Source organism: Nyctibius grandis, chromosome 1, assembly GCF_013368605.1.
Source record: "Nyctibius grandis isolate bNycGra1 chromosome 1, bNycGra1.pri, whole genome shotgun sequence".
Lineage (NCBI taxonomy): Eukaryota > Metazoa > Chordata > Aves > Nyctibiiformes > Nyctibiidae > Nyctibius > Nyctibius grandis.
In genome coordinates this window covers 19,624,976-19,651,894 of record NC_090658.1, presented here as the reverse complement: position 1 = coordinate 19,651,894, position 26,919 = coordinate 19,624,976, and the positions used below count along the sequence as shown (strand labels likewise).

Below are 26,919 nucleotides of genomic sequence, written 5' to 3'. Positions count from 1 at the left end.
CCTTCACATTGCTGTTTTAGATCAAGAAGGCTAACTACTGCCCTGAGCTGTGACTCAGTCTGGAGAAGTTCAGCACTTGGGTGAAGGATGGCTACTTTGCTTCTTTGTACTTCAACAGGTCCATGCAGCCTACTCTTACAATTTCTAAAGCAAGTGCATACATAGGAGGAGGTTAAATGGCTAAACTATCCCTTAAACCTCCTTTGACAGCAGATGACTGATTTTATGACCCTGCCCATCACAGCTACCTCAAAGGTTGCATCCAGCCGCTCTCAATCACACAGAGTTTAATCTGTGACTTGCAAAGGACAGTACAAGGCAGAAAGCACTAAAAGCCCAGGAGTGGGGAAGGACAGCAAAGAGGATAGGTAAGGATAATTTTGCAGAGCAGCCAAGTGGCTTAATTAGCAAGTTGTTTCAATTGCAGTGCTTATCCTTCGGGGACAGCAGAGTCAAGGAAGACCTTGCCTTGGTATCTCCCACACAACTGCCTCGAAGAGGCTGCACAAGCAACATCCATGTTGACAGTGCTTCTGAAAACAAGGTCATTTCTAACAACAGTTTGTCCCTCAGATTATTTAGCTTTTCTCAAAGGACCAGTATATTCAGAACCAAGCTTTGTCAATCTGTTTATGTTGCATCACCTAGATTTATTGCCAGTGACTTAGTTCATTTAGAAAGTGTTTATAATAACTCCTCTTGTGGAAGAGCTGCCTGAAGTGAGCTGCGAGTACAGTGCTTCATTTGTAATTGGAGAAAGAGGAATTTATACATGCATGAGACATGTAAAATCACTGCAGTTGGGGTAGGCTTGCTGCTGTAATTTCTTTGGTTTTCAATGCACTTGCACATTTTATGTAAAACTAGTTTGTAGCATACCAAGACTATACAGTACATTGAACTTCTCAGCATCTCGCTTCTAACAGCACAACACTTGTTTCATTCTCACTGAAGAGACTTCTGCTCCCCCGGTGAGAGCTGCAAGCACCAGCTTGAGAGGCCACTGTCTACAGGGGCAGATGGAGCCAATGGGACCTGGACCACACACCAAACTAGTGCAAAACCCACTTCTGGCCTCAGCTCCAGTATAAGTTACTTGCTAGTATCAGATAAGCAGCAAAGGGTGATTTTGGCCAACAGAAACCTTAGCATAACTTGCCTTTTTGCCTCTAGGTTCTTGCTTTTGTTCTTGTTCAGCCTGAACCATGCACAGTCCTGCCTGTCTCTTGCCTTTTGGGCCAAGGGCTCTTCAGGACAACGCAGCCAGCCCCTATTGCCCCTTGGGGCTGGGTTCATTAAGCCTCAGGGGGAAAGTCAGGCACTTTTCTCCTAGGCAGAATATAGCTTACAAGTTTTAGCTGCCTGCATCCAATCCTTTCTGCTACCCTTTCAAAAACCAAAGCAACTATGCTGTTCAAGCTGGGCTCTTCTGATGTTGACAGATGGCCTCATCCAGGGAGCTAGCGACCGTTCCCATGCAGAGCCTTTGGCCCAAGTGATTCGGCTGCTAAGACCACAGTGTTAGCACGGTACTGAATTTTTAAAAATGAGGGGGAAGATGACAAGCTTGTCTTAGCTGAATAGCCATACACAGCAATGCCAAGGTTTCCCAATTAATAAAAAGCCAACAGCATTACAGATAAATGTCTTTTAATTAGGATTAAATACTATCTCAAGTTATCTTGAAATCGCACTTGTACTGTACTAATCAACAGCCAGAGGCGATAAAAAAAGTCTGAAAACGTAGAAGTTCTAACATCCAACACATGACAGTAAGTGCTGCCATTTAAAGCGACAAACACCGCTCCCAAGAACAGATATTCTTAGAGGAAAAAGTCATAACATTTTTGTATGGACAAAAAAATTTAAATTGAAGACTGGAAGAAATATATTAGTGCCTGCCTTTTTAAAAGTTCTTTTTTTTTTTTTTACATTAAATACAGTTTTCTTTAAAAGCAAGGTACTTTCTAAATTCATGGTTTATATACTGTATGTACACAAGAGCAGAACATTGTACAGTGTTTTTGGATAAAGCAGCACTAACTAGCTCTAAGCTGGTATGGTGTTGCTGAACCAAACGCAAGATGACAAGTTAAGCACTCTAGGAGAAGTATCTCCATGGCTGGTATGAGAAAAGGAAAGTATCATGTATGTACAAACTGATTATTCAAACAAATCCCGCAAACTCAACATCGTTTGCCATGGAACTGTAACATGCTGCAGCTAATCAGTGGAAGTCTTACTGCAAAAACTGATCTGAGAGACTCAAAGTAACCATTTTTTTTCCTTCTTGTTACATATACTTCTAATTGTCATTCAGTTTACATCTTCAGAAGGGGTTATTTGCTGTACTTTCGAGATGATGTTCATCCTTGTCTTAGCCACTACACTGGTTTAAGGAACTGAGTGTTTCTTCTTTGATGAGGACAGAATCGAGACAACTTGTTTCTAAACTGCATCAACTTAAAGTTTCAAGTTTTAATGGTGTAAAAATCTGACATTCAATTACAGTTAATAGAAACTTGCTACACAGCAAACTGCATCCAAATCTACCAGTTATCGATGGGACCTTTAAATTAACCGTTAACAAGTAATTTGAAGCATCCAGACCTGGAAACATCAGACCACCCAGCCAGTGAGCCAGCAACTCCCTCCCCCTTTTTCACGAGGCTTTAACAAATGCAACTGATGTGACCTTAGCACTGGAGCCAATGACTTATATTGGTTAACTCCAATACCCAAAAGGGCTAGGGAGATCCTGTGTTAAGCCCAATGCAATATGCATTAGTGTCATGGAGCAGGAAGATCCCAGTGTCTACTTGTTAAAAGTTCACACAAACCATACAGATATAGACAGGATAAAACACAGACTCAAAAGGATCCATTATGCTTGAAGAAAATTCCAAATAAAATGACATCTTCTGCACAGCCCAGCCTCAGACACAGCCACACCTTTATCTAGTATAATAAACTCTGTAGTAGACTGTTTTTGACCTCCATAGAGAGTAGGAGTTGTCAAATTTAAGGAGATAAACTCCTCTCCCTGGGTACTGGTGGCTGCCAGCATACACTTCTTCATGACAGTCTCGTCTGTACACAGGCACTATTTCATCTAGCTGAGGCTTGTTGGCATTCTTTTTGGCTTTTTCTTCACTGCTAGTATTTTCTGCAAGGGAAAAAAAAGTGTCCGTTAACATGGGTGGATACTTCACAAGAGAAAGTCAGACTGATCTGTAGCGGACAAGGCACTCTTTGTTAGTTTAGAAATCAGGTGGGTCGAAGGGGTTCATACCAAGGCTGTGGCTAAAGCATTCAAAAGCAGGAGGAACAGTAAGCATGCTCACTTTTATCATTAATTTTACAGTTTGATATTAAAACTCACCACACACAACTCCCCAGCACAGCTGGGTCTGGTCGTAGAGACGCCACGCTCTAGTTTTCATTAAGACATTTCCCCACCTTGACTGCTAGTGATCTGACATACTTACTACCACTGATTACTTAGCAGTAATATCCAGAAGGCCACTGCTTCCTACATCAGAGCACTGCCTTCTAAGCAAATCACACGCTCATTTCAAAACATTTTTTTTTCTGATGGTATGCTACGCTCCCCCATAGGTAAAGGCTGTGACCTGTGTCCTGGCCACTATCAGGAATTGCTCTTTTAAACTGTTTAGCTGAAGCCTCAGGGAAACTTCCCCCCTAGAAAAAGTTCCTGAGCAGTAGGGCAGGATTTTTCTTAAGGTTTTCAGTGCAGGTGAACTATTCTGTTAGGGCACAGGTCTCAGTCTAGCTTAGATTGAGAATAGCTGAATAGCTGTTCAGCTGAACCGGACAAGAGGGCACACTAAGGAGTAAGTAAAACTTAGGAAAAGGATTTCTCCATCCTCAACTGCTTTAACCTATCTGTGACCAAATGAGGTGACTGAAGTTACTTTCAGCACTGCAAATCCTATTCAAAATTAAAGACAGGATTCCAGCTAAATGAAAGTTGGGGAAACTAGGAGACTACACAAGACAACCATCTGTGTTTTCCTCCACGGCAAGCTCTGCAGGACCAGCAGTTTATATAAATAAGCATGCTTACCTTCTTCTTCATCCTCATCATCACTGGATTCGCTGACATGCACACTGACTGCAGTATTAGGGGAGTCTGTCCATTCAAAATACACCCCAAAACCAATGTCATAATTGTCTGTAGCAAACTCCCAAAAGAGGTAAGACCCCTCTTCATGAGTTGGTACTCTGACTGTAACCACTTCTCCTCGGCCCACTGTGATCACAGAGTCTGCATCTTGCCGGATTTTTTCCTTGAAGTCTTTTATCTGGGGTCGTGTCCACATCGATGGGGCAGCTATCACTGGAACAGAATCTGGAGAGAGGGGAGGAAATACTCCAGTTAAGCTTTGCTTCAGTTATTTATGCTGCATACTTAAGTGTGCCTTAGGGGCACTTGAGGACCACAAGCAGAGTTGCTTCTAAGTATATATATATTTTTTTTAAGACTGAAGAAACATCTTTTCACAGTTGAAACTTGCATGAAATGCAATGCAAATTTAGATACAACACTGCACACTTAAATCCTACCAGTTCACCCATCCACATTTAAACCAACACTGCTTACGCAGAAAATACTCAGAAGACAGACGTATTGCTACAGGTGATGGGGTTACATTGCACAGAACCCTTCACTGAAAGGATCTTTAGTGTGACAGAACCAGAGGTTGTGGATTTGTCTAGAAATTGTCAAATATTGACTAAAATAACTGAACATCTCATTATGCAGACAGGGACTGTGACAGTGTTGGTTCCATATGGGAATCCAAGCAAGTCTTTTGAGGACTACTGATTGTGGATGAAAGTATAGAGGTAATACCCAGAAACACCAGCGATGAGAGTGCTGCTGGGAGGCTACCTTTCCTGCTCCACTTCCACAGCTTCCTAGAAGCTGTCTGAGGAAGGTGGGATATGTGAGGGGACAGCAGTCCGGACTGTACATAGGACAGGGCTAAGCCACAGGTAGGGCAGTATTCAGAGAGAGTAAGAAGGATTTGGCTTTATTTTAATCTGCAAGGCTAAATTACTCAGTTTTGACCTGAGTTCAAGTAAGACTAAACATACTTCTGCACAGAGCAGCTTTCTGCTAGAACTTTTATGCTCCTTTCTTTCAAGTCAAGGGTGAAAGGAGGTTCTGGATCCCATCCACTTTGCCTGAAATGCTTTTGCTGCTTCCTCTTTCCCTCCCCTCAAAGCTGAGTTTTGCCTGCACAGTATTTTCTCCCTTGAGAGAAACGGGACCCAGGAATCAAACCCAGCTCTTGCATAGCCCAATGAAGCCAAGCAAAGAGCCACAGTAACCATACTTAAGACATCTGAATCCTAAGAAAGGCTTTTGCTATTTATTTTTAATTAAGGAACCTAGCTAGTCCTACCTTTTGGTCCATTCTCCAGTGCTTCTTCCAAAGCCTCTGGATCCAGCTCTTTTTCAGGGCTGTCTGCATGTGCACTGGCCTGCCCATTAACAGATGGGGTGTCCCCTGGGGCAGGTGCATTCACCTTCGATGCCGTAGTCAGAGATGTCCCTGTCACTGCCACAACCGCCTCCTGCTGTTTTTGTAAGGCTGCCTAAAATGACAGAAACTAAGTCAAGTAAAACCAAAACCTCCCAAGATGTCTTCCTCTTCCAGAAGAAGGTGTAAAGACACTTTAAAGAAGAAAAACCTCCCCCTGCACCCCAGGAGGAGGCTTGACACAAAAGACCAGAAGCAGCACACATTAACCAGTGAATTACATGTACTTAATACCAGGGGAAGTGAAGTCACATCACTTTGTTCTAGGCTGGTGGATACAACCTGAACAAAAAGATTCAACTTTCGAGTTAATTAGGGCACACAAAATAAACTCTTGCACTTAACTATGGGAGTTCTGTATTTCAGTAATTCCTATAACATTTCTTTCAAAATCGAAAGTGATGACTTGTTTGCTGGTTTTTACCAGTGGGCTGAAAGGGGTCTAGCCTGAGCTCATCCCCGTCTAAAAAAGCTGGAAGTATTTAAGGTCTATTAAGTATTTGCCAATTTGTGAGTTAACTTGCTCAACAGGGTTCTCTATCAAATCCATGATGCCTGACAAAGGCAGTTATTTAATATGAAAGCAGGAAGCGTAAGAGCCACAAGGACTGCAAGAGGTCTGGGAGAAGACTTGTTAAAGCTCAGAGGTGCTGCTTTTAGAACAGGACTTATGTACATTGAAACTCTTCAGACAGAATTTATCATGCTGTCCCTGTGCAAAGGATTAAATACACCTAAAAATGAGATTATTCAAGGTAACAACCATCCTTTTGGATTTAAGCAGGATGCATTACCCCTCTGGCTTCAAGGCTTACTCCCCTGCCCCTAGTTATCAGTACAGAGAGATTACATATGCTTTTTTGTTGGGATAGGGAAAAGGTGTAATTGACAGTACCATTCTTTAAAGAATAACCTAATAAGCACATTATTTTGATGAATGAATGGAATATAGGTATCCTGAAGGAGTATGAAGACCATATAGTCAAACATTAGTTAGATTTCAAATTTGAGCAATTGTACAGGTGCTGCCCAGATTCACTTTCGACTACAGCAGTTCTATGCATTGAGACAATGTAAAGTGGTTAGAACTTTTCCAGAAAGCCACTGCATACAGCCTTTCCAAAACTAATTGTATCACAAGCTGATCTGTAAGCAACCATGACAGAACAGCACTTTTAAACTGCACTGATAGATCCCCAGGCAGCTGAGTTACAGGCCTCAGAAAGGAAAGTATTCCTCAGAAGTGTTACAGAGGCTACCTGAGTCTTCAGGAAAGTCTGAAGTAGTTTTAGCTCTGTTACATGCTGCTTTTTCATCCTTTCCTCTACAAGAGTGGTCCAAGTAGAGATATGAAAGATAAGCTTCATTCTTGAAGCTTCAAGAGTAACTATAACAGGGCAGGAAGCCTCTGACTTTCCTATACCACCTCAACTCCATTGAACTATGGTTTGGCTTGGAAAGGACCTTTAAAGATCATCTAGTCCAACCCACCTGCCATTGGCAGGGACATCTTTCACTACATCAGGCCTGTCAAAGCTCCATCCAACCTGATCTTGAACACTTCCAATGATGGGTCATCCACAATTTCTCTGAGCAACCTGATCCAGTGTCTGACCACCCTCATTGTGAAAAAAAATTTCTTCCTTGTGTCCAATCTAAACCTACAGTCTCTCAGATTAAAGCCATTCCCCCTTGTCCCGTCAACTACAGGACCTGGTAAAAAGGTCTTTCTCTGTCCTTCTTATAAACCCCCTCTACATACTGAAAGGCTGCAATAAGGTCTCCCCAGAGCCTTCTCTTCTCTGGGCTGGACACCCCAACTCTCTCAGCCTTTCTTCATAGGAGAGGTGCTCCAGCCCTCTGATCATTTCTGTGGCCCTCTGCACCTGCTCCAACAAGTCCATGTCTCTCTTGTACTGGGGACCCCAGAGCTGGATACAGGACTCTAGGTGGGGTCTCATGAGAGCTGAGTAAACAGGGAGAATCACCTCCCTCCCTCAACCTTCTGGCCACATTTCTTTTTATCCAGCCCAGGATACAGTTGGCTTTCTGGGCCACAAGAGTACATTGCCAGCTCATATCCAGTTCCTCATGCACCAGTACCCCCAAGTCCATCTCTGCAGGGCAGCTCTCAATCCATTCATCCCCCAGTCTGTACTGATATTGGGGACTGCCCCATCCCAGGTGCAGGACCTTGCATTTGGCCTTGTTGAAGCTTCATAAGGTTCACATGGGCTCCTCCACACGGCTTCCTTCCTTGGACAGTTCTTTGCTGAGGGCATCAGCCTCACCAAAATACAAATGACTTAAGATTCAGTAACTAATTCCCTGTTAAGTTTTTAGCTCAAGAACAATAGACCCCAGGCTGGCAGTTACAGGCCATTTGAGATTTGGGTCCTGCCCAGAGAGGTCAGACGTACTACAGTCTGAAGCCTGGCTTACATCTGTTTAAGACAGTTACAGATGGACACCCTTGAACTTTAAAATAGCTTGAGATGTGAATATAGCACATTTGCCAGAGATGTAAGATTCCCCTAAACAGAGAAGTAGCCTTTTAAGCTCAGGCCCAAAACCCTTGCAAAGAAGTAACATATTACTGCCTCCCATTGCTACCAGAAATAGGAAAGTCTGTCTTCCCACCCAAACCATGAGCAGTCTATCGCAGGCAAGCAACTTAATTAGATACTGATGTCAGACAATAGATGCAAAAGGAGAGAGAAGTCAGTAGTGCTCAAGTTGACAGGGAGGAACAATCTCAAACCCAGTAGTGATGTGACAGTGCTGCATAGATGTTCAGCTGGCAACACATGGCTGACCACAGCCTGCTGCTCTGCACAGATCCCGAGGTGCAATACCTACATGGAGAGTCTCTTGAATAGGATTGCTCGTGCTCAGATGCACTGGTACATACCCCCATTAAATTGCACACAATAGATGCTGTAGCATAGCACTTCACATTTGGTCTCCAAGAATAACATTGAACCAAGTAATTAGTAAAGGCTGCTTAGAATTTTCTTAATGGCTGCTTCAGAAAACTACTTGAAAAGATTAAATAAAAGGGCTTTGGTGTTTGAATCTGAAGCAGGATTAGTCACTAGGACACTCTCTCTCTTTGCAGCAATCAGCTTTTCAAGGGGATAAAGGTAGACAAGTTAACATCTCCCAAAGACACAGGCCTGGGACACAAAATCTAAGCTTCTCAGCTGGTCAGTCATACCTGTTGCTGTGCAAGCTGGACTTGGTACAACTGCTGCATGTACTGTTGATAATGCTGTTCCTGGAGCTGCCGAATTAGGATCTGCTGCTGTTCATAGTTGCCCGGATACTGCTGGGCTGCATACTGCTGGAACTGAATGGCAGTCTGGGAGTTCAGTGCTGCCATTATCTGTTGCCTAAATTGGCAGGAGGAAAGTACCAAGATTACAAGCAGCTGAGGGTATTGGGAAAATCCCTGTACTTAAGAGATTTAAGTGGCCTCAAAGACAGTTAATTCAATTCTTGGGAAAACCAATTAAAACAAACCTATGTAATAGAGCAGAGCTCAGAGGTAATGTAAATGTGAATTTTGCCCAAAAACATGCTGAGAATATAAAGAAGGGAGTCACAATTTCTACCCAATGTTTGAAAACATCAAGTGTTACAAAAAAAAAAAAAGTATTACATAATTCTCAATCTGCAGTCTGATAAATAGGCAGTGCTAGAAAAACACGTGACTACATTTCTCAAACAAGCAAGAGAAAAAAACCCCACATTTCGTTCCTCCAGAGAACACACAGAAACCATCCTTCTAGCAGCTCTTCTACAAATATTGATAAGAAGAGACATGCTGTGGTACAGCACGGCAATGCTTTCTGGTAAATCTAAGAAGAACATGCCACATTACTATCTTAATTTCCCAGGACAGCATGCAGACATATGAAAAGCATGACTGACTGTGGCCTAATTCAGGAATGAAAAGAATGCTGCCAAATAGGGCATATGTGCCTCCAATAAACTCAGCTGCTGAAACTTCAGAAGGAACACATGGGTTACTTATGCACAAGCTCAGTTTTCCTCCTCTCTCCACAGGGCTAACAGAAGCTCTACAGTAAAAAACTAACTAGATCCAGAGTTCGTTTTTTTTCACGTTACATCCATCAGCGACCAGCCATCGAAGCTTCAGAGGAAGAAAGAAGCATCACAAATGCTGGAGTAATTCTTTGCTTCCTGCCCTTTTTCCTTCCCCCCAAACCATCCTCTAAAAGCTCCAAGTATTAGACTGGTTTGTATCCTAAAGGGCAAGATTCACTATTTCAGCAGAACTGTGACTTTAGATACACTTGGCCTGTACATATGTATCCACATTCCTTTTCTGTCTAAATTCTTTATCTCTGTAACCTGTTACAACCACTTAATACACAACTGCTATTGATGTAAAAAAGTAATCTCTTAACTTCAAGGCATACCACACTTCTTGTTACTTAGCACTGTGCAACATTTTTTATTGTATTCTCTGTTCATTTATGTCTGTATTTTACACTCCTCTGGCTCTCACAGTGTTAAACAAACAGTAAAACTTGCAGATTAATTATTTGCTCCCTTCTCAAAACCACTACATAGCAAGCACAGGATCTGCTTCAGAGACACCCCCTGCAAAGACATTTTTGTTATGGAAAATGGTTGCTGACTGATGTGGAACAGCTTTGATGATTTACTATTCTCTTCAATATTATGTGTGCAAAGCTAGATCCATGTTTTCAGCATCTGGATATGATGGGAACAATGAAATCTAACTAGAGCTGTATATTCTAAGTAAACAATTTAATTCAGGCTACAGAGGTTAAGTGCATTTGAACATGAATTTTATACTCCTTTTAGAAAGGTTCTAAAATCCACTCATTGCCAGTGTACAAATGAGATCTGCAGACACTTTACACTTCCTAGAAAGAGAGCACCTTTAAGGAGGTATTGTTAGACTACCAAGTTAAAAAATTTCAGCCATGCATTCAAAACACCCCACTGAACTGCAGTTATCCTTTCTCAAGGCTCCACCTTCCATGAAAGGATAGAAACTTTCAAGTCACAGTTCAAACAATGCTTCCGGTTAGACACTTCACTCTGCTGAGTGCAGCATTAATCATTTAAGAAGCAGAGCCACAAGTTTTCATGAGGTACAGCCCTGGAACACAAAACCCCCCAGAACTTCTCTTTAAACAAAGCTTCTGTGGCACTTTCATCTGAGAAGGCTGCATGCAATAACACGTTAGGATAATTATTGTCTGCAAACAGTGTCCCTCTTAACCGAGGACGCAAACGTCACTGCCAGACTTGAGTGCTCTGAACTTCAGGTATTCAATTCTAGCATAACTATTTAAAAAGTTAGATACAATTGTCTCAAGTGCAAGGCAGTTATTTTCTTTGAAGTGTTACTTGTTTCAGCTACTCACTTCTGTTGTTCCATCCGAAGTCGTTCCTCCTCTATTCTCCTCCTCTCTTCTTCTTCTCTTCTCAGTCTTTCCTCTTCTTCTCGCCTACGTTTTTCTTCTTCTTTTTGTAAACGCTCACGCTCCTCTTCTTCACGCCGCCTTCGTTCTTCCTCTTCTCTTCTGCAACATCCACTCAATAAGCTATTTCAGCATTCCTACAAGCCTAGGATGAGCTATTTTCAACATGCTGTAACCTGCCTCTTGCCTGACCAATAAGGCTTTTTGTTTGGTATCATCTCCTCCCACTTCAATTTGACTGAAGTGTCTTATTGGACACAAGAAGAAAACACATTAACTGTTTAGTTTTACTGCACTGTTCAGTATGACATGTGTAAATTCTGTATTATATTTTGATATTCATTCTAACCTATTACTAAACTATCCTTAACAGACAGAATCAGAAAAAATTGTCTGGAAATGTTAAACATATCTTTCAAGCTTTAACATATGTTTGATAATTACATGGATACTATAGTTTAATAATCACAATATGTAAAGGAGAGTAGAAGATAGTCTTTGTCAAGTTGCTAATCCATAGCAGAAGAGGAGTTTAAAGCACCTGACAATTTCATGTTCTGTATACATTTAGTCCACAGGCATATCAGGGCAGACATTTTGTGAAGCGTGTATTTCTTAAACAGATGACAGTATCAGCAAAATTTTTAAAACTCCTTATATTCTAGGTGTCCAACTCAGAAACTATCATTTATTACTGGCAAAGCAAAAAGGCTTAGAGATCAAAGGGTACCAGAGCCACGTAAACTTCAAGCATTTCTCTTCCCCAGGTGACTTCAACCTAAGCTAGCTGTGACTCTGTCCATAGGTCAAGAGCTATACACTCAATATACTCCAACACCAAAGGACTCAAACGTTACCTTTTCTTTTCTTGTTCTTCTTTCTCTATCTTGTGGGAAGTGACATATGTTGAAAACAAGTGGCAGCACCTATTCAGGAGCTTAACAAATTCTGTCATAGCTTTTTGCTTTGACATGTTTCCAAGGGCAGCCCACTCCTTCCTGCAAGAGAGAAATCAGCTGAAATAACAGAAGACTCAAGTCTTTTCAAGTCAGTATTGAACTCTGAGAACCCAGCAAAGACAAAAAAAAAGGTGGGAGACCAAGGATCAAGCTTTATCATATGCAGTTTCAGAGAACCAACAAACTTTTTCCCAAAGACAGACCTTAAACGTGTAGGTTTCAGTGCTCTCTTCTGCCTGCACCAGAACAACCCTCTCAAACAGACATAACTGAGTGCTTACAAGAGATGTCATGCATACCATCAACCCTACTTCGAATTCCAAACTATGTCCAAAAACTTCCCAGCTACAAACGAACCTGAAATATTTTTTACCCTTTGTTTGTGGAAAAAACTGCATCCATTTTCCTGGATGAACAAACATGGTAACAACCATTGATTACAGCGCTTCAGTTGGTTGAATGCAAGAGCCTGATTCTTCCTAAAGGAAAGCTACATCTGTTTGGGCAAAAGCAGTGCACTGGGTCCAGCTCTGAGAAGCCAGTGGTGTGTTGAACATTAACTTCACAACTAGAAATAGCATCAATGAACAAGAGAACTGCCGCCTGAACTGCAAGCAATACAAGAGACATGCCTGAGACTGTCCAGACCTCATCAAAGTTTACTCAGAGTTTGAATGCATCAGGTATTTGATTTCAGAAGTTACCCTTAGTATTAACAAAGCTATGGTGAATGCCGTTACCATTGGCAAAAGGCTTGGCCTGTTGTAACCCTAGTGTGGAATTAGGATGAAACATAGGCCTGCGGGTTAACGCAGAGCTAACCAAGTCTTAAACTGCTATGAGAAACTGGACTCTAGGCACAGCAGCTTTTCCTAACGTGGTTTAAAAATCCCAACAATCTTCTGTTAGCTCCTTTACTGAACTGTGACTCAGATTTCTAAAATGTATTTGAAGACGCCACTCACTTTCCACTACCATATACACACACTGATGCAACTCACAAACTTTTCTTTTTATTGCAGAAATTGGATGATGTTTTCTTCAGACAGGAAAAGCAGAGTTAAGACCAACAAGACACTAGCCCTTTTACCTTCTGTCATTCCCCAGCACATCAAAGAACCCAACTTCAGGGCAAGTGTCAGGGTTGTAAGGTCCCAGCAGAACCTGCTTGTGCAGCGCCACAAGTTTGAGTTTTTCTTCGTATGTTGGATGAAAGGCTTTGCCATCTTTTTCTGTAGAAGAAAAGAAAATTTCACTGTTGGGATTAACTGATTAAGCACAGGACAGCAGAGAGCATTTTGTATAACCACTATCATGATTACTCCGTAAAAAAGGAATATGAAAGATAAGTCACAAAAGGTTAGACAAATTAAGTCAGTTCTATTCAAATATAGAGATCTGTCCATAAGAAACACATTTAACTTCAGCTGCTAAAACTTAATTATGAAGAGTTTTTCATCATACTATCTGGAGTGAATATTAGCTAGTAAGTTATCACATAAATATTTATGTGAATTAGTTGAACATCATACCATATGGATCTGTACCTCTGAAATATTTCAAAACCTTAATTTGACTTCAAACGTGTCTGCCAAGTCTATTGTAGTGTGGATAGGAAGGATTTTCCACAAAGATGTGATGTTAACTTTATAGATCGCTCTCCTTTCATGTTCTTCACATCGATGAAAGCAGAACGAGCAAGGTTTAAGGCAAGGAAAAATGCAGAGTAAAAATTAGAATTAAAGGAAAGTTTTCCTTGAGGCAATTTGGTGGCTGCACTTTGCCAAGGCAGCTGGAATAACCCCTCACAACGAAAAGTCTTAGAGGTGACTCCACTAGCACAACGCATACAGAGAGCTCTGGCCACAAGATGCAGGCAACGTAAGCCTGAACATAATCAGAATTCCAATGGCTCCACACCGACACCTTCTGAAGCGGTCCCAGTTATAACCCACCATGCATCTACTGGTAAGAAGAGACTTGCATTGATTTAAAATGATATATTAATCAGCCAGGACTTACCTCTGCACATTTAAATTGTCAAAAGAAATCAAAGAAACAGGTACTGCTATATGTAATTACACTGCTCATTAAGAGGAGACCTTTTTCTTGAACAGGAAAACAAATAAATAGGCATCATCTCCTTTTGGAAGTGCTGCAAGGAGAAACCCATTATCAGATGTAAACAATAGACATTTCACATGACCATACTACTAACCGCTCGCCATGCAGTCAGGAACCACAGGCAGAGCTACCACTAGCTTCCAGCTCTCCCTTTACACTAAAGGTCACGTTTGAGCAAGTTGTTTACAGCCCCAAATTGAACAGTCCAGTTCACACCCAGATTTTAGGGCCGACATTTACATATTGCAAAATTGTTCAGCTGATGCTTGTAAAGAGAGTTATTAACAGGAAAAGAAGCAAATCTCAGAACAAGATGGGGGAAAACACCTCTACGATTGCTTATTGAGAAACTCAGAGCAAACACTTCTGAAAATTGAGAATTAGAAAAAACCCCGGGGCAAGTGTTTGCAGGTCACAGCAAGCAGCTATATTTTTGATTATTTCAGCACATTACTGGCCTTACTCAGTTAAAATATCACAAGGAATCATCACATGCATGTCATTGATTTTGAAGCCAGAATCAAAGAATTAGGAAGGTAAACATTTAATCCCTTATTATCCATTCCTAGAGGTCTACTTCACTCTTCTAGAATCTCACATATTTGCTCTTCTTCCAGTGTCACACAACCTTACAGCAAATATCACTTCCACCTTCAAAAAACAGAAGCCTTCATCCACAAAAATGTCTATTTCCAAAAATACTTGGTGGAGAAGGTGCGGATGTAAAGACTGAACCAGAGTCTACCCAGTGGTACCCAGCGGAAGTACAAGAGGCAGCAGACAAACTGAAATACAGGAATCACAGAATGGTTTGGGTTGGAAGGGACCTTAAAGATCAGGCAAGAACACCTTTCCACTAAACCAGGTTGCTCAAAGCCCCATCCAACCTGGCCTTGAGCACTGCCAGGGAAGGGGCAGCCACAACTTCTCTGGGCAACCTGTTCCAGTGTCTCACCACCCTCACAGTCAAGAATTTCTTTCTAATATCTAATCTAAATCTCCCGTCTTTCAGTTTAAAACCATTCCCCCTCATCCTGTCACTACATGTCCTTGTAAAAAGCCCCTCTCCCGCTTTCCTGTAGGCCCCCCCTTCAGGTACTGGAAGGCTGCTATAAGGTCTCCCCAGAGCCTTCTCTTCTCCAGGCTGAACAGCCCCAACTCTCTCAGCCGCTCTTCACAGACGAGGTGCCTCAGCCCTCTGATCATCTTTGTGGCCCTCCTCTGGACTCGCTCCAACAGCTCCATGTCCTTCTTATGTTGGGGGCCCCAGAGCTGGACGCAGTACTGCAGGTGGGGTCTCACGAGAGCGGAGTAGAGGGGCAGAATCACCTCCCTCGACCTGCTGGCCACGCTGCTTTTGATGCAGCCCAGGATACGGTTGGCCTTCTGGGCTGCAAGCGCACATTGCCAGCTCATGTTGAGCTTCTCATCAACCACAACCCCCAAGTCCTTCTCCTCACGGCTGCTCTCAATCCATTCTCCACCCAGCCTGTATTTGTACTTGGGATTGCCCCGACCCACATGCAGGACCTTGCACTTGGCACTGTTGAACTTCATGCCGTTCGCCCAGGCCCAGCTCTCAAGCCTGTTCAAGGTCCCTCTGGATGGCATCCCTTCCCTCCAGCGTGTCGACCGCACCACACAGCTTGGTGTCGTTGGCAAACTTGCTGAGGGTGCACTCAATCCCACTGTCCATGTCGCCGACAAAGATGTTAAATGGGACCGGTCCCAATACCAGCCCCTGAGGAACTCGTCACTGGTGTCAACTTGGACACTGAGCTGTTGACCGTAACTCGACCATCCAGCCAATTCTTTATCCACCGAGTGGTCCATCTGTCAAGTCCATGTCTCTCCAATTTAAAGACCAGGATGTCGTGCGGGACAGTGTCAAATGCTTTGCACAAGTCCAGGTAGTTGACATCAGTCGCTCTTCCCTTATCCACCAACACCGTATTCCACTTAAGCATAAGAGATGGCGTGGTTTTTTTTTTTCCTTCTGTGAGAGTGATCAAGTACTGGAACAGGTTGCCAGGAGAGGTTTTGAAGTCTCCATCCTTGGAGATATTCAAAACCAAAACGGACACAGTTCTGAGAAGCCTGCTCTGAACAGGAAGGGCTGAACTTGACAATCCTCGGAGGTCCCTTCCCACCCTAACAAATCTGTGACCCTTAAGAGATGCAAATCACCACGTCCTGGTAAGTTCTCTCCCCGGGTCTCAGGTCTTCTTTCAGGCCACCCAAAGAGCCCTTTGGTTTTTCCTCAATTCTTCACACTTCACATTTAACTCAGAATTTGCTTATTAGGTAGCAAGCACTTCCATTAGCCTCGATACACAGCACACAATTTGAAATCATGCATTTAAGCACGCTGCCCCAGGATATTAAGTAAGTCAGTTGATAAGGGTACTACACTGAAATTTTGCCAGGCTTCTGAGCAAAGTACACTTCTCAAGGGGGTCCCTATGGCATAGCTTACCTCACACAACCTGTATACCTACAGTTGTCTGCCAAAAACCATAGCTATTTGCTGTACCAGACTGCTACCTAAGCCAGCTAACATCACCAGTATTTGAACTCACTTCTGAAGAGGGCTAAAGGGAAAAAAAAAAAAAAAAAAAAAAAAAATCATTTCCCATGCTATACACAGCATGCCTGCATTTTCACAGAACAGAGAAGTCAGATCTCAAGCCCTAACTATCAAGAGAAGACAAAAATCTGCATTTACAAAGAATGGTGACCCAAGGGAAGAAGAACAAACAAGCTAAGAGAGGAAAACAGACAGATGATAAAAATACGAGACAGGCATTCAGTGACTTGTAGATAATGCAGATTAGAAGCAAACTCTCAGCAAAGTACCTGGAGCCAGTCCAGAGAGCGAATCTGTATACTAGCTATTTTTCAGTTCAATTCTTCAGCATGAACTACACTATAATTATGCCAAAGATTTGGAATTGCTGCCTGAACTGGGGGACCTGAAGCCATCCACAGAGGCACATATGCCAAAAAAGAGCATTAGTGAGTCCAGACAAGTAGAAGTGCCAATTTTTTTCAAGCATCCGTGAATGTACCATTTAAGTAGGTATTACCCACACATCTAATACAGCCGCCAGGAAGCTGAAGAACATCAAAAAGCTCTAGGGAACACACTGAGAAATCCAAAGGACGCACACAGCAGTAGTACAGCGACTAAACAACCCTCCCTATGCCACTGGTATGCCTGACCCAAGGGAGCCAGAGAAAGGCTCAGCTTTCTTACTGAAGATTAGGAGACTTCTTTCCTGACAATACTTCAAAAACCATCATTCACCTGAAATGGCAACTTCTTAAGTCAACTAAACTCTACGCTTAAGCAGTAGCCACTAACAGATCAAACTCAAGCAGTGATTAAGGGGATGGTTACAAGGCAGGCTATGGACCTATAATGCTTTAGGCATCCTGCAGTAAGGGCCCATATACATATATAATATACACACACATACAAGTACTTAACTGATGACATGAAGTAATTCACCCAGAACACAGAGAAAGACTGGCTCCCACTTACTGCAAGCTCAGGCCTCACTGGCGTGTGCCATGGAACCACAACAGTGCGTTACTGTGTTGTCACCCCTGGAAGGGAAATCCCTGCACACCTAAAAATCAGCCCTTCAGACCACCTCGCTCTTTGACAGTGGCTACTTTGTTTAGACGCCCACAAACTGTGATCCATCAAGAGCCACTCAGTTAAATACTCCAGAAAACCAGTATTTAGAACACCAATGACCCTCCTTGCACTACAGGTAATTAACCGTATGCTTGAAGACCACGGTTTGTGTTGGCACTCAGACACAAGAGAAAGATGAAACTATAACCAGTAATGAAAAGCAGATAATGGAGGCTTGTGTCACTACATAGCACTGTACCATTGACATTAATTGGTATAAAACAGCAAATTCAGACTCAAAGGAGTTTAAGAAATATGCTTAAGAAGAGACTACATCATGCAAGATACTGTTACTCCCATGTAACTTCAGGTTATTTTTTTCCTGTAAGAAATACGGCACAACATGCTGCAGCTTCCACTCCAGCTTCAGCTACTGCACTCACTCTAAACACCTAATTCCCATGGGACAGCGTTCAGTTGAGTCACCTCAAAGAAGCCAGAAAACAGTTTGTGAAGCGCGACACAGAAGTCACGTGCGTTAGTGCTGTTCGTTTGCAAAGTTTTAATGAGCAAGACCAAAACTGAGCAGCATGAGAACTGAATTGCTGCCTGCACATCCCACTGCACACTCTTACACTCCTAACTGTCCTCTCCTGAAGATGTTCTGCACCAATAGAAGAGTCATCAACCAGTCCTTCCAATTAAGTGTGATCAAAGCTCAACTTCACATCAAACATAGATAAGTTATAGGGGTTTTCATACTCTTGAAAGCAAGAGCCTACTTAACTTATGAATTGCAATCATGCAATCAAATTAGCCCTCAAAAAGAAAAAAAGAAGATGAGGTCAAACAATTAATTTAGAATGAGGTATTGCTGAGGTTGAAGGTGCATTCTTGTTAGGATAAGAGGAAATAACTTGGATTAGTCAAACAAAATGAGAATACTTAACATACCAGGAGAGCTTTTAGACAGCAAAATGATATGGTTTGTATACTGTCTACTCAGATGTGCTGCACTGCAAATCACTTTAGGCAGTGCATGAACACTTCAGGGGCTGTCATATATTGAAGGTTGGGTGCAATGGCATTTCAATGACAGGATGTGGAAAAACATAATGCCAGGTTGATACTGGAAGATATTTGCTGGCAGAGCTATGCAAGCCACCCGCCCCGCTACTGCGGGACACAGCTGACACCTGAAACAAGCTACATTCACCAGCACAGCTCGTAGCAGCTCAAAAAGCAAAATGAGCCATCAGAGACACTTCTACTCTGCCAGCTGCCCCGGGGCACACACAGACAGTCCAAGAGACAAAGAAACATACCCATTTCAGTAACATGACTGTGTTCTCCACTGTACGCTGGATCCAGCACAGCAAAGCAGCTTCTTAACGGCAGCCAAAATACTGGTCAACCTGAACTAGGCTCGACAGAGCAGTAGGGGAAAGAGTGCGTATTGTAAGGAAGGCTCTTGTTTCTCAGCAAAATGGACTGCAACACTATTAAGCACTTATTTTCTGTTAATAACACGTCTCTGTTATTCTGAAAAGCTTTCTTCACAAGCCATTATGGATGCTAAAAAAAGGTATCATCCATCTCCTGCACGGCCTAAGTCCTGGCAGTTGAAGTGACCCAGGGTCAAACATTTTAGATCTGTCTTTATCAGAAGCGGAATAAAGTAGCTTTTGCATCTCTTTAATATCCTAGCCTAGTTTCAGTTGTGTTTTTCACATATACACTCTCCCACCCTGTCTTGTCTTCGAGCAATTCTGTTACATGCAATATGCCACCACAGACAAGTGTTAGCAGTCATTGTAATAAGCAAATGCAAAGTATTTTGATCAGATTCAACTTGTCTAGGAAGAAAACACGTCATGAGTTACAACCAGACAACTCAGTCTGCACACCGAAGCAGAAAGCAAGCTGCTTAACTACGGATTGCTGCTTACTCTTTGACCTCGCCGAGGGACTCCTCTAGCATCCCAACACGAGATCCTTCCATCCCAATAACCACAGCTAATCCCAATATGATCATTTTCCCAAACAAGTGCTGCCCTGAATAACTTGTTTGTTCTATGGTAGCTGTGTGAGTAGCTAATACACACAGTGCCATAGTTATCAACAAGCTTTAAGAAAGTCGAAGTTTTCCAAAGACACCCCCCACCTCCAAATCAGTGTAGTTTCTAGAAGAATGATCAGAAACAAGATCTCAGCATTAACTTATTAACGTGGGTCAACCTTCAGATCCCTCATATGTTGCTCCTTGAAGTAAAGGAGGAATCCACATTTGTTCCTTGGCATCTACAAGGCTGCCGAACAAGCATGCCCACTCCCATAGTTGTTTTGACAGTGGATGCATGAAAATCATTTGGAAATGAGACCAATTATTTTCGGAGTCATGCAGATATAGAGCAAGCTGGCAGAATCAGTAATCCAAGTATTACAAGCTCCTGTAACTCACCATCAAATCTAGAAATAAAATCCCTCATGTCATGTCACTTTCAGCAAAAAAACTACAGCTGAAAATATGGGCAGTGACTTCATGTGACTTTTACTCCAGCCGTAAGGATAAAGGAACAAGGCCTTCATTTGGAAAGTCTGACAGCTCCATACAAGGTGGAAAATTTTCCTCTTATGAGCAAAACCATACATTATAAGAAATTGCAGAAGGTTAAAAAGAAGAGCAGCAGTAAGATGAAACATGCTGAAATTAAGCTTTTAATAAAAGGACGGCAACAACAAACCCACTTTTGAGACAACACAACACCATGAACTGGAACCGAGACAAAACATGAGACATAATAGATAGAGGTTATAAATAATATAGATAAGGTCATTCATAGTGTGTAATTTTTACACTGTCAATACCAGTTCCAGTAAAATATTAAACCCAATACAAAATAAGACCACAGTTGACTGAGACAAGGAATTTGCTACTGCAGAGACATTTCTTTCTGCATCATGTTTTGATAACAAATGCTCATTGAACGCTTTCAGGCAGCTTGTTTTACAGAAAGGGTAAAGAGGCAGAAGTCACAATGTTTCCAACCTGACACCTGGTTGCAGTAGCTTCCAACACAGGAAAAAAAGAAAAAAAAATCAAGACCCTTATGGTTCTTACAGCCTAAAAAAAAAAAGACATCTCTGTATGTTAGCACGCTAACAAACAAATTGCTTCGTGGAAGGGCATCAGCACAGGGTCAAAGAACCACGGTTCAAGAAAACTGCTTAGAGCCCTGCGTGCTCTAACAACTATCAGTGCAAGTCAGTCAAAGTGAAGAAAATAGACAACTTTGTCCCTCTAGCACAGTTTCTACCTGCCAGTATGCTTGCCTTGGGGTAGGTCATCTAACAACTGACCGCCACAAGACTGACCTTTCCAAGCACAGAGATGTATCTTCCCTAGTGCAGGCAGGTTCCTAGACACCCTGCTCTGTGCCCCACGTTAAACAGCAGCCGCCTGGAAGCCAGCAAAGCAACACATCGCTGCGAGGTGCTCAACCGCTGCAGCGCCATGTAACGCTACGCTAAACACAGCTCTTCCTCAAAAAACCACACGGTCGATTTCCTTCTCTTGAGGAAAGCAAGAGTGGCAAGGTACCTCCGGCTTCCCGCAGAAGCAGACCTGGCTACAGGGGATCCCAAGACAAACACTCCAGGTCTACGCCCTGGGTATCTCACGGCTCCCTCGCACAGCTGCCAGCTGGAGCCAGGACGGCACATGAAGCGGCAAAGCCAGACTTGAAGTGAGCATCCTGTGGAGACGGCACGACACCTCACGCCAGCTCCCGGGCTGTCAGGAGGCTCGATAACACTCACCGAGCGGAGCTCTTTGCCTACGCTCACAAGGTTCTTCTTCGCATGCCGGGAACAAGGATGTTCTTCACTCCCTTTTTAGGTCGGGTGCTGCAAACCCTCGGAAATACCTTCCCGGCCCCCCGGAGCGGGCACACCGCGGCCCGGGGCAGCCTCCCGGCTCCCCTCCCGGTCCCTCGCCCCAGGAAAATCGCGTCCCCACAAGCCGTCACCGACCGCCACGACACGATGCTCGCCCCGGCTCGCCGCCGCGCCCGGCACACCGACCCCCGGGGGTCGCGGGCGGTGCCGGCGCTGCCGCCTGCCCCGCTATGGCGCCGCCCCCCGCGGCTCTTGGGGGATCCGGGGCTCCGCCTGCGCCCCGGAGCCCGGCTCGGCGGGTAAGGGGACGATGCCGCGGCCCGGAGCTGTCTGGGACGCGGCGGATCCCGCCACGCCGCCCCGGTCCCGGCGGGGGGTGTGAGGGCCACGTCGCCGGGCGGCCTCACCTTTGAAGAAGCGCAGCGCCAGGCCGTACAGCTCCTCCAGCGCGAAGCCCCAGCGCCGCTCCGGGCTCAGCGCCGCTTCCTCCGCCGCCTCCCCACCGGCCTCCGCCTGGCCCGGGGAGCCGGGGCCCGCTCGGCTCCGCCCCGCCGCGGGCTCCCCCTGCCCCGGCCGCGCTTCACAGTGCGGCACCTCGGCGTTGGGGCTCAGCGTCAGCCCGTCCACCGAGACCTCGAGCCGGTCCGAGCTCAGCACCACCGCCATCCTCCCCCGCTACCGCCTCCCGCCCGCCCTCCGCCTCCTCCTCCGCTGCGGCGGCCACGTCCCGACTTCCTGTCCCCTCCGACCCGGAACTTCCGGCCCCGCCCAATGGACCCGCCCACGGCCCCGCCCACGACCCTCACCAACGCCCCGCCCCCCGGCGGCCCCGCCCCTTCGCCAACGGCCGTGCGCGCGCGTGGCGGTGGCCGGGTGCGCGCCTCAGGGCGGCGGGAGGATGGGGCGCCCTGACGCAGGAGCGGGAGGCTGCGGCCGCCGGGGCCCGCTGGCCTCACGGCGGTAGCGGCTGGAGCTCGTGAGGTGCCTCGCAGCCCCCTCTTCCCGCCGTGCCGCCCTCCCGGGGCCTCGAACTCGTCTGCCGGGGCGCGGGTTACACCCGCCTGTGGCGGCCTGGCCCTGTCCCTGCCCCTGCCCCTCCGGGATGGGGCTGGAAAGAAACTCGCCCCCTTCCCCCGGGCGGGAGGTAGGGCAGCCTCGGCCTCAGGCCCCAGGAGGTGACATGAGTGTTTGGGGTAGCTGCTGCTGGACGCTCTTGTCTGCGCTTTTTGGTTGCTTTGTAGAGGGGAATAATGATTTTTCAACAGCCTTATGGCACAGACTGAAAGCCTTTTGCTCCAGCTGGAAGGTAGTGTGGGGTGTGCCACTGCTCTCTCTTACTCTTCTCTCAGGAAATGCTTCAGGCCTCACACAGGAAAGGAAAGAAATGAGCCAGAGAAAGAAAAAAGGAGTACAAGGCAATTACTTCTCCAAGAGCTGTATCTGCAATTAGCTCACTCCCTTGTGACCATGAAACACAGTTCGCAATAATACTATTCTCATGTGCTGCGCAAGGGGAGAGAGTCGCTCCCGCGCACGGCTCACGAGGTTTATTCCCAGCACAAGCAATCCTCCTCGCAGGATTTCGGGAAAGGCTGTATTAGCATGAAGTGCCTTTAGTCACGTTTCTCACCCAAACCGAGATGCGGACTGCACGCCTGGGAAGCGGCGCGTCCCTGGCTGGTGGTTCGTGAAGCCGATACAAAGGAAGAGAACCACACAGCTCTGCAACCTCCTGAAAGTCAGGGGTGCGTGTGGGAGTCCCCCCTGTCCCCAGTGCTTCACTGAAGCCTGCCGCCCGTTTCTGGGGTCATCCCCTGAAGTCGGTCACACCGCCTAGGAGTTTATCTACTATTCAAGGTAGTTTTAGATCCATCTGCTGATCTCTCAGGAATGCTGAAGAGATTTTATTGTCGCGCTTACAAAGTGCTTTGAAGCCTTTGCGTGAAAGGGAGAAGAAATGCAAAGCTTTAAATTAAAGTACTTAATTTCCAGTTAGTATTTCTTGAGAAAGTGAATGCCAGACAGGGCACTGTTTACTACAAATGGGGTAGAATTTTATTCAGATGATGAGTCATCTAAGCTTCAAAAGAAATTTTACAACCAAACGGAAATCCTTTGTAGCTTCTTCACTGGAGTTTTGTTTTGTTTTGTTTTTTTTAATTGAGGATCAAACATAACACTGTACTTTTTGCTTTTTCCTGCCAAAGACTGCAAAACAAGGGTGTACCATCCTCTTTTGACGGTTGGAGCTCTCCAGGACACACAGTTCTTTGTACTGTTTGGTGCTAATCTCATGGACCAGACTAACAGCAGAACAGATGATTTTATCTCCTCATACAAGCCTGCACCCTGCTTTACAAGTCTGTTACTTCAGCATCAGATCCAACTTCACTTTAAGATTTGTTAGTTGATTTATAAAATCATGTATTAAAACTCCTGTTTTCAAAGTTTTGATCTGACACATTTCCTGCTTGGCTTGTGGAGTTTGTGCTTCATAAATATTTTCTTATGGTATCAATTCTACAATTTAATCTGTAGTGAGATTAATCTTAAATTTTCTGCTTCAAGAAGCTCTAAATTCTTTATCCTAAAATGCACCCTTAGAGTAAAAGAAATTGAAGTTCTGACTGATCCCTGCTGGATTTTCTATGTTTCACCCAAATGGAAGGAAATATTTACTTCATTTTATATACTGGCAAAACTAGAAGTGTTTCTGCTTCATGGTAGGAGACTGGCCCAAAACCAGGCAGCCCTTAGTTTGCCGACATGTTTGGGGGCCAAGCTAAATCCAAGATGCTCCATAAGCATCTTGCTTGACAAGCTGATTTGGGGAATAATTACAGAAAACTGATGTGTCTCCCGACAGGTTCTCTCCCGTAGCAAATGTTTGGTACGTTTAGCAAACATGAGACTATTCCTTTCTTCGTGTGCCAGCTTTGCTATACCATGCAACAGGCATGCGAGCTGGTGCCAGCAGAGCAGGTTTCTCCACGAAGTGCAGCGTTGTCTCTTGGAGAGGTCCCAGCTGGAGAGTCGAAGCAAGACGTTTCTGGTAGCACTGTGTCTGACCAAGGCATGGCTAAGGCACAGCGCTGAAGCCTGGTTTGCCTCTGTCCAGAGAGCCACTGGGCAGCACAGAGCTGCTCTTAGCGGCTCTCCACCTGCCCTGCCTGTAGCACGGCTGGCTGGTGAGCATGGAACAGACACATTCCATCGACGATCTCCTCTGTTTCATGCAGCTTCCAAGTCATATCTATAACGGCGGAAACTTGCTGTTACACTGCGGTGTCAGTAAATGCTGTGATGTGCAACTGGTGGGCAAGCCGAGTGCGTGATCAGGTGTAGGAAGGGGAATAGCTGTGAGATCATACATTAGGGAAAAAATGGACATTCAGATTTTGAGAGGAGTCAGGGAGCCCTGGTCTGAGATAATGTAATAACAAATGACAAAATATTTTTCCAGAAGAGAATTTTGAATTTGCAGAGATAGCTCTTTAAGCTACAGCATGGAATCGTGGCTCATCTGGTATAAAACAAGAGATTTACCCGGAGCTATGTGTCCAGGCAGCCATGGGGCCCTGAGCGCATCCTCCCCGCTGCTGGAGGTCTTGCTGCTGGGCTCAGGGCCGGCTCACTGCCGTGGGGAGCGCTCCTGGGCAGCGTGGCAGGGAGGCCACCACTGCACCGAGCCCTGACCCTTGAGAGCTGCTTTGGCTGAGGCTCTTGTCCTTGGCCCTCGCCTGAGCTACAGCCACAAGCCCCCAGATCCTCACCTGCACTCTGACCCATGGGCTTGCAAGCCCCCTTGGCTCCCCGGCCTTCAGGGAGCAGCCGGCCCTGGCTGTTCCCTGGCACACAGCCAGTATGACTTCTAACACCTCCAATGAATTGGTCGTGAATCCTGTAAATGAAGAAGTATTTCCCAAAGGATTATAAGAAAGACTTCCCAATAGTTTATGCATTTGAGAAAACCCTTAGCTTAATTCATAGATGAGATGAAAATGCTAAGTTCAGCCAGTAAATTACTCATTTATTTCTTGTAACAGCAGGTTCTCCATGGAGAAAGAAACACAGAAGAAATACAAGTCCCATAGAGGTAGTCTAGTCCAGCAACAGCGCCCTCCACTAAAAAGGTAGTCCTAGAAATTTTGTACAGAATAAATCAATTATTTAATTCAAGCTGGTGAATGTTTTGGAATAATTACAGAAAACTGATTTGCTCTCTCCCGTAGTAAATGTTTGGTACATTTAGCAAAGGTGAGACTATTCCTCTCTTCTCATGCCAGCTTTGCTATACCCTGCAACAGGCATGCGAGCTGGTGCCAGCTGCTTCTTTGTGGCTGTTCATTGGTTTCCTGAAAGGTGAATGAACAGTGAAAAATACCAACCTACCTGCAACTGTAGAGTGAACCGTTAAGACATTCATGGAGCACTAGTCTCATTAAACAAACAGCTCGGCTACTCCTGCTGGTGTTGGCAGGTACCAGACCATCAGCCCTTCCTCCCAGGCACCCACGGGTGAAACCTCTGTGCTTCCTGCGGCAGGGGCTGTCCTTGGGAGGAGTTCCACTTGTGTGGTGGTGGCTAACAGGGGAAGGAGCCCTGCTTTGTAGGATGTGGCTTAATGTGGTGTTTGCTAGAGCAACGGCTGCTAAATATTTGATTATCTCAAATTAACATCTCCGAGCAGCTGGGTCTGACACTGTGCTATGGGCTCAGAAATGCAAATCATTCACTATGAAAATATTATCAGCTGCTCAGGAATGGCTACGCTAAATAAACTAGGTGTGAACATCACTCCCAGCCCTAGTGTTGTCGTACCAGCCCAGAGCTCCTGTAGCTGGGAGAGAGGAAAGTGGGCTGCCTAGAAGGAACAGCTACGTGTATTTCTGGGAGGGCGACCAGATTAATGGAAGAATTAGATTCCCCAAGATCTGGCAATTGAATTGCATTTGTGAGTAGTAACAGGATTTACCTTTTCCCAGAACATGACAGTTCTGTTCCTCTTTTTACTGTCTTCATTTTGCATTCATGAGAGTTGTACTGGCTGGAACAGACCAGGGCCAGAAGGAAGAAAGTGTTCGAGTTCTTTTACTTTGAATTACAGGCTTTCTCTTTGTCTGTCTGCCTTTCCTTGAAGGAGGGATACAAGCTGTTTGTTCAGGAGCTGATCTTACACTGTAAAACCACCGGTGGAGGCACTGTTACAGTGTAGCGGACTCCCAGCTCTGCTAGCAACATGA

The 26,919-nt window shown here is 44.8% G+C and overlaps 1 protein-coding gene across 1 annotated transcript; it reads right to left on the bottom strand.

Moving 5' to 3' along the window:
- Positions 1-1,633: 1,633 nt before the first annotated feature.
- ACBD3 (acyl-CoA binding domain containing 3) lies at positions 1,634-22,345 on the bottom strand. Its single transcript, XM_068402557.1, has 8 exons — positions 22,084-22,345; positions 13,103-13,244; positions 11,911-12,051; positions 10,997-11,155; positions 8,788-8,962; positions 5,433-5,625; positions 4,088-4,372; positions 1,634-3,166 (listed from the first exon to the last, which is right to left on the bottom strand). The coding sequence occupies exons 1-8, from the start codon at positions 22,340-22,342 to the stop codon at positions 2,955-2,957; spliced, it is 1,566 nt and encodes a 521-aa protein (XP_068258658.1). The 5' UTR covers positions 22,343-22,345; the 3' UTR covers positions 1,634-2,954.
- Positions 22,346-26,919: the final 4,574 nt, after the last annotated feature.

Excerpts from the sequence above, each read along its gene's own strand:
- ACBD3 (XM_068402557.1), bottom strand. The coding sequence starts at position 22,342 with ATGGCGGTGGTGCTGAGCTCGGACCGGCTCGAGGTCTCGGTGGACGGG. Across the intron at positions 13,245-22,083 it reads GGCGCTGCGCTTCTTCAAAG|AAAAAGATGGCAAAGCCTTT; the intron begins GTGAGGCCGCCC and ends TTTCTTCTACAG. Across the intron at positions 3,167-4,087 it reads TGATGAGGATGAAGAAGAAG|AAAATACTAGCAGTGAAGAA; the intron begins GTAAGCATGCTT and ends TTTCCCTTGCAG.